Genomic DNA, 7537 nt, shown 5'->3' with positions numbered 1-7537 from the left:
AGATGATCTGTCTGTGTGTGTGAGTGTGTGTGTGTGTAGATGATCTGACTGTGTGTGTGAGTGTGTGTGTGTGTAGATGATCTGACTGTTGATGTGTGTGTTCTGCTCTCTTTCAGTCTTGCTGGCTGTAATCTCTCTGCTCAGTGTTGTGAGAGTTTATCATCAGCTCTACAATCCTCAAACTCTGTCCTGAGAGAGCTGGATCTGAGTAACAGTCACCTGCAGGACTCTGATGTAGAGTTTATTTCTGATGGACTGAAGAGTCCAAACTGTCAGCTGCAGATACTGAGGTATTAAGAACATATAAGAGATAATGTGGGATCTGTGTCTATATAAATTATTGATGGTGTGGTCAGTATAAAGTGAATGGGAGGATTTGTGACACAGATGTGGAGATTTTGTATTTGGCTCTGAGACATTTCTACCTGCTCAGGGAATGTGGATGTGTTCTGGTGGTGGTTATTTATCAGGGTTTCCGTGGGGTCTTAAAAGGTCTTACATTTAGTTGTATCAAATTTAAGGCCTTAAAAAGTCTTAATTATGATTTTAGGAGGTCTTAAATGTGGATATGGAAAGACAAATGTGAAAATCGACCCATGTTTTTACCCTGCAAACACACAGAGCTTTAAATGTGAACTGGTGGATCGATAAGAAGACAATGCATTATAAAAGTCTAAACAGTAGGGTGTGCGATATATATGGCCTGCGATAATATCGTAATTGTTGTTTTAACGATGTGCGATTCGACATTATCAAGTACATTGTGAAAAGCAAACAAAACACACCTCGGTTCAATCACAATGACTCCCTCATTAACAGTGACTTGCTGCCACCTACTGGCGGTTTTAATTTCACATTTAAAGTATCTTTTAATTTTTTTAAAAATAATTTCAAACATGAGTTTTCAATGTTTTATGTTTAAAATATCAAAACATTATTAATGCATTTGTAACTGCAGGTTAAAGTATTGCATGTCCCTCTGAGCTGCATTAAACAGTGTGTAAATGCATCTAAACGCCTCTCAGATGCAGCTTCTGTGTTTCCTCTGCATTACAAAGATACATTTAGTTGATACTGCTTTCATTTGCTTGGTAACAGCCCAAATGACAGAAAGGAGCACCAGAGGGTTAAAGCTAGGGGTGTGCGATATATATCGTCTGCGATAATATCGCAATTGTTGTTTTAACGATGTGCGATTTGACTGAGTATTTTGCAAAAACCATTCAAAACACACCTACAGAGTGCACGCATACATTACGTGAAGTCTAGACTAGTGCCTGTACATTAGAGTGCGCTTTCATTTGCTCGGTAACAGCCCATATGTTTTTTATTATTAGAATTTGACTCAAAAGATGATGCACACTTTTAGAACAAATGGCTTAAAGGTAAAAATGCCCATAAAACTTGATTCTTTTTAAAAAAAAATATATATTTTTTTAATTTCAAGAGTCAGCTGTCCACGGAAGCCCTTAAGATACCAGCACATTAACACACTCAGCAAAATATCCTCTAATTATCGTTATCGATAAAATCCCAGAAAATTATCGAGATATCGTTTTTTTTGTCAATGTCGTAAACCCCTAATTTGTTATTTAATTTATATAATAATTTATTGATAATAATTGTTTAAATTAATATAGTGATTAATACTTTCGACTCATCCATTTTCTTAAATGCTTTAAAGGCTGAAATGTAAAGTTTATCATTTTATTAACCTTTTTGTTTTTGTGAAAACTTGTATCTGAACTGTAAATTTTTTACTATATGTATTTACTACACTATACTATAATATATTAAGGATATAACAATGCTGGGGTTTAAGCAGTATGTAAAAGGGCAAACAAAGAAGAGTAACTTGCTGGATAAGTGTTTTGTAAATGTGCTCGGGACAGCTGTGTGCGTTCTCACTGAACCTCACCTGGTGAGGGTATAACGCTCGGGACAGCTGTGTGCATTCTCACTGAACCTCACCTGGTGAGGGTATAACGCTCAGACAGCTGTGTGCATTCTCACTGAACCTCACCTGGTGAGGGTATAACGCTCTGGACAGCTGTGTGCATTCTCACTGAACCTCACCTGGTGAGGGTATAACGCTCGGGACAGCTGTGTGAGAAGACTATGAAGACTATTTTACATTTTATTACTTTATTCATTTCTGTACCTGCAAACTTCTTTTAGAGCTACCTGAAAAACCTGAAAAGCACTGTTGACTACATTTGTGTCTTGTGTCTGCTATTGCTTGTAATTTGGAAAAGATTCTTAGCACTTAGCCCTGCATGTCTGAAAGAGACCCAGACTGCCATGAATAGTAGCAGCCAAAAAAATTAGTTTAGTTTTAAATTAACTTCTCAAAGCAAATTTAGTTTTAAGAGCTTTATTTTTGTAATGTCTTTTTGTATATTTATTTTTTGAAATATCATTGCACATTTTAGCACACCTTCTCACATTTTGTATGAGGAATATCCATTTTTGCCTTCAAACACAAGGCTTAGAGTTGCCTCTGCTAGATTGAACAGATTATGTAAATTCTTTGTTTATCAGTCTGTAAAATTAATCAATCAGAATTGGGGGTCTAAGTAGGCCTCTGGGCTCTGGAATATAGAAAGGACTATACTAATGCACTGTAGCTGTGTGTTTACGTATTTATATTGTTGTTGTTTTTTTGTATTAAGTTATGTCTATTTTACTGTTTGGTTATTAATTGGTGTGGAAGTGTATTAATGTGAGACAGTACACGCTGTGAGATGCAAGACCATTTTTGGTAGAGATTCCAACAATAAAGTGTAATTGAGTTGAATTGAATGTAGTTAGCGGGTCATAATGTTGATGTGTGTGTGTGTAGATGATCTGACTGTTGATGTGTGTGTTCTTGTCTCTTTCAGTCTTGCTGGCTGTGATCTCTCTGCTCAGTGTTGTGAGAGTTTGTCATCAGCTCTACAATCCTCAAACTGTGTCCTGAGAGAGCTGGATCTGAGTAACAGTCACCTGCAGAACTCTGGTGTAAAGTTTATTTCTGATGGACTGAAGAGTCCAAACTGTCAGCTGCAGATACTTCTGTGTGTGTGTGTGTGTGTGTCTGTAGATGATCTGTCTGTGTTTTTCTGTAGATTATCTTATTGTGTGTGTCTGTAGATGATCTGTGAGTGTCTGTAGATGATCTGTGTGTGTCTGTAGATGATCTGTGTGTCTGAGCTACAATCACCCAGGACACTCAGGAGTCCAGCTGCTCAAACACAAACTGCAGGATCCAAACTATAAACTGCAGATACTCAAGTATGTCCTACACTAATACTGACATACGTGTGTGTGAATGATGCAGATCTACATTTGTGTGTGTTTGTGTGTTTATAGTGTGGATCATGGAGGAGAGAAGAGGATGACAGCAGGACCACGAAAGTGTAGGTCCACACACACACACACACACACACACACACACACACACACACACACACACACACACACACACACACACACACGTTTGTTTTTGTGAAAAGTGGGGACTCTCCATAGGCGTAATGGTTTTTATACTGTACAGACCGTATATTCTATTGCCCTACACCAACCCTACCCCTAAACCTACCCCTTACAGGAGACTTTGTGCTATTTCAGATTTTCAATACACTCCATTCTGTGTGATTTATAAGCTTGTTTCCTTGTGGGGACCAAAAAAATGTCCCCACAAGGTCAAAATTTACTGGTATTGCTATACTTGTGGGGACATTTGGTCCCCATAACGTGAGAAATACCAGGTACACACACACACACACACACACTCTCTCACACACACAGACACACACGCGCACAGACACACACACACACACACTTGGTTGTGTGAACTCATCTCAAAGACGTTCATTGTTTTTTCTCTCAGGTTAATGATATCTTCTGTGCCATAAACAGACATCACAGAAACCTGTGCAAAACACTAGATTTACAGAGAAACATGATTTGTCCAGTTTATCAGTCTTTTTTAACTAGTTAGCAGTGCCGGTCACTTTGCTCACAAAGATGATTTAAATAGTGTCACTACATAACAGTAATATGTGGATTCAGCTTTAGAGTCATGTGGAAATATCTTTCTTTTAATACATTAGGATTTATATTTATTGAATGTAGGGCTGCCCCCTAATAGTTGACCAATCGTTAGTCGACCAGAAGAGGCTGATTCAGAGTCTGATCTCTCAGTATTTCCAGTTAGTTATTAATGTTACATCTCAACAATAGTGACAATCAACAAAAAGCTTTTGTGTGAATCTAGAAGGTTGTTTTGTGACATTCAGAGTTGATCTGTTTATCAGAATATTTTGTCACTATTGTTGAGATTCATGCGCTGGTTCTTGATGTGTGTCTTGATTCTATGTGTGTCTGAATGACAGTCAAAATATTATCTGCATAATTGTTAAATCTTTCAGAACATCACAGCACTGCCATGTAAAATTAATAACTAACTCTTGATGTCTCTGTGGATCTAAAACACAGTTCAGTGCATTTTCTTTATATTGACCTAAAAAAATCGGAACATATTATTGGCACAATACAGATGCCAAAATATCAGAAAGCTGCAGCAAATAATTATAAAATAGCAGTTAATGAAAGCTAGCTTCTTAATAATGTATTGCTGATGACCAATGTTCCCTCTAAGCTGCGCGCAGAAGAAATAATATCCCACACAAGAATGAGTTGGGAAAGACATTTGATTGAGTGTTTTATACATTTACATTTTACATTTACATTTAGTCATTTAGCAGACGCTTTTATCCAAAGCGACTTACAATTGGGGGATACATAAAGCGATTCTTCTTAAAGAGCCAAACACACGAAGTGCTTGTAATACCAAGTTTCTAGACATTGTTCAAATAAGTACAAGCTAGAAAGAGAAGGAATAAATAAAGAGATATAATTGTTTTTTTTTTAATAATTTTTTTTTATGATGATGATGAAGTCAAGTAGCTTCGAAAGAGATGAGTTTTCAGCTGTCGCTTGAAGATTGTCAGGGATTCAGCGTTCCGGATAGCGGTGGGAAGATCGTTCCAGCAGCCGGGAACAGTGAACGAGAATGTGCTGGACAGTGATTTTGAGCCTCTCTGTGATGGTACCACGAGGCGTCGCTCACTAGCGGATCTCAGACTTCTGAAGGGGATGTAGATTCGTTGTAGTATAATGCGTAGTATACGTATATAGTAGTAGTATAATAATATAGTATAATATAATATAATTATATGCATGAGATTTTTTACAATGATTTTTTAATATAATTTCATGGTAACACAGCAGTGTAGAAAATGTTTTCTCAGGTAACCTAAAATCTGCATCATTTATTTCCATCAAGAGTCAAATCAAATATAAACAGCACATTAAAGTTAAAAGTTACACACTTTTGTGTGCGCTGTGCAGCTCTGGTTTAAAGAATGTTTTTGCTCAGGTGACCGAAATATCTTCCTAATAGAGAACAGTTTTGCTCAGCAAGAAAACAAAATAGAATTAAATTAAATTAGAATTAAAATTGTTAGTTAGTGAAGGTGTTTGATTGTAAAACTGCACAAAATACCTGTAAAACAACAGTTTAAACTATTTTCAACACGAAATAGAGCAAAATCAGACAATAGTGTTATAGTCAGACAATGTAAGTCACTTAATATTAACTTCTTGTTTATTGAATTGTATTGTATTAAATCAGTATCACATTTACAAACTCCCTTAAAAGTCATTAAAAGCTGTCACTCATCAATCAACGAAGCTCTACACTGCGCGATGAATCTCTTATTTACTCCGTCTACATTTTGCTTATGAAGGATTGGTGAGATATGTATGATGATTATCTGGTCAGTCACACTGGTGCTCCTAAAAATGTCATAGTCGCACGCAGTAGTTTTCAGTCGCAAATGCAACTGAAATGGTCGCACCGTAGAGCCCTGCATCTAAACTTTTCTAAAGACAGTAAGTTCCCCTCAGACATGGATTCATAAACTACCCCTAAATGAATCGCGATTTGTTTAGCATCTCAACCGATTTGAATCGTCACATATTTGAATTGATTTTCAACCGGCTCGCGGTTAATCGTTACATCTCTAGCATTTACGCATCTGTGTTCATACGGCTGGAGCAACACGTAGTCTAGATCATGCCACTTAATTAATCGCTCTGAGGACACGCCGATAGTTAAGGCCATGAGAACAAGATTAAATGAAACAAGCATTCTCGTGTATGCGTTTCAACTGGGGTTCGCTGTATTCAGCGGCATAATCTCAATGTTACGGTTGTTTATTTCTAAGGTTGATGTTTTCATTAGCTGTGTGAGTGTGCGGTTGATTTCAGCTGCGTCAGAAGCACGCGTTTATCGCTCCTAACATTTGTGAATAGAGAGGATATTCTGGACTTTGCAAATACAGTCAAAGCTGTAAACACACACAGACATCTTCACTGTTGTGTTCTGAATAAACGCCTCTGATTGGCCGTTGTGTTCACGCGCTCAACAAACACATCTGTGATTGGCTACAGTGATCAGCGCTGCAGAAACACACTGTAAATAGAAAGCGTTGATGCTCTTCACAGACACACAAACACACACAGGATCGTCTGAAAGCAGCGTCTGTCAGCGGGAACCCAACCGAGCCGCTGCTGCAGAACGACTGCTACCATTACACTTTAACACTGAAACACAGCTTTCACTATATTAGTGAGGACACTTGTGAATAGTGAGGACATTTGTGAATAGTGAGGACCGTTTGGACTTTGCAAATACAGTCAAAGCTGTAAACACACACAGACATCTTCACTGTTGTGTTGTTCTTGATGTTTCTCTCTTCTTGTGTTCAGGGGCCTGTGATCTCACACTGGATCCAAACACAGCAAACACTCGACTCATGCTGTCTGATGAGAACAGGAAGATCACACGTGTGAAAGATCTTCAGCCGTATCCTGATCATCCGGAGAGATTTGATGATGCTCCTCAGGTTCTGTGTGTAGAGAGGCTGACTGGACGCTGTTACTGGGAGGCTGAATGGAGCGGAGATAAGGCTGCTATATCAGTGTCATATAAAGGAATCAACAGGAAAGGAGGATGGAGAGACTGTGAGTTTGGATTCAATGACAAATCCTGGAGTCTGTGGTGCTCTGATAACAGATTCACTGTCCGTCACAATAATAACTACACTGATATACCTGCTGTCCGTTCATCCTCTAATAGAGCAGGAGTGTATCTGGACGTGTCGGCCGGCTCTCTGTCCTTCTACAGCGTCTCTGACACACACACACTCACACACTTACACACACTCACACACTTACACACATTCAACACCACATTCACTGAACCTCTCTGTGCTGGGTTTAAGGTTTATAATAATTCCTCAGTGTCTCTGTGTGATATTAAACGATAGAGAGACTCTCTGTAAATCCTCTTTCTGATGTTCACATGCACACAAACTCATCAAATCTCACATAGTTACATTTGTATTCATTTATTTGTAATCAGTTTGTCATTGTCCTCCAGAAGTTATAAATCTAGATCAGACACACTGTTCTGAATCTTTAATAAACA

General features: G+C 38.1%; 2 protein-coding genes across 2 annotated transcripts in view; both read left to right on the top strand.

Annotated features, from left to right (window-relative positions):
* LOC107575832 (ribonuclease inhibitor-like) overlaps positions 1–3036 on the top strand; it is a gene marked incomplete at its 3' end in the record, with an annotated part of 12878 nt that extends 9842 nt beyond the window's left edge. Inside the window, exons 2-3 of the mRNA XM_016262155.1 lie at positions 117–290; positions 2883–3036. Of these exons, the coding sequence (XP_016117641.1) occupies positions 117–290; positions 2883–3036 (328 nt within the window). The remainder of the gene's footprint in view (positions 1–116; positions 291–2882) is intronic.
* A 46-nt stretch (positions 3037–3082) lies between these two features.
* Positions 3083–7502, top strand: LOC107575831 (stonustoxin subunit beta-like). Its single transcript, XM_016262154.1, has 4 exons — positions 3083–3093; positions 3193–3273; positions 3352–3398; positions 6817–7502. Exons 1-4 carry the CDS (start codon positions 3083–3085, stop codon positions 7374–7376), a joined length of 699 nt encoding a protein of 232 aa, XP_016117640.1. The 3' UTR covers positions 7377–7502.
* Positions 7503–7537: the final 35 nt, after the last annotated feature.

This window comes from Sinocyclocheilus grahami, unplaced genomic scaffold (genome assembly GCF_001515645.1).
Source record: "Sinocyclocheilus grahami isolate Dianchi unplaced genomic scaffold, SAMN03320097.WGS_v1.1 scaffold2932.1, whole genome shotgun sequence".
NCBI classification, from domain to species: domain Eukaryota; kingdom Metazoa; phylum Chordata; class Actinopteri; order Cypriniformes; family Cyprinidae; genus Sinocyclocheilus; species Sinocyclocheilus grahami.
This window is presented reverse-complemented; position numbering and strand designations above follow the sequence as displayed.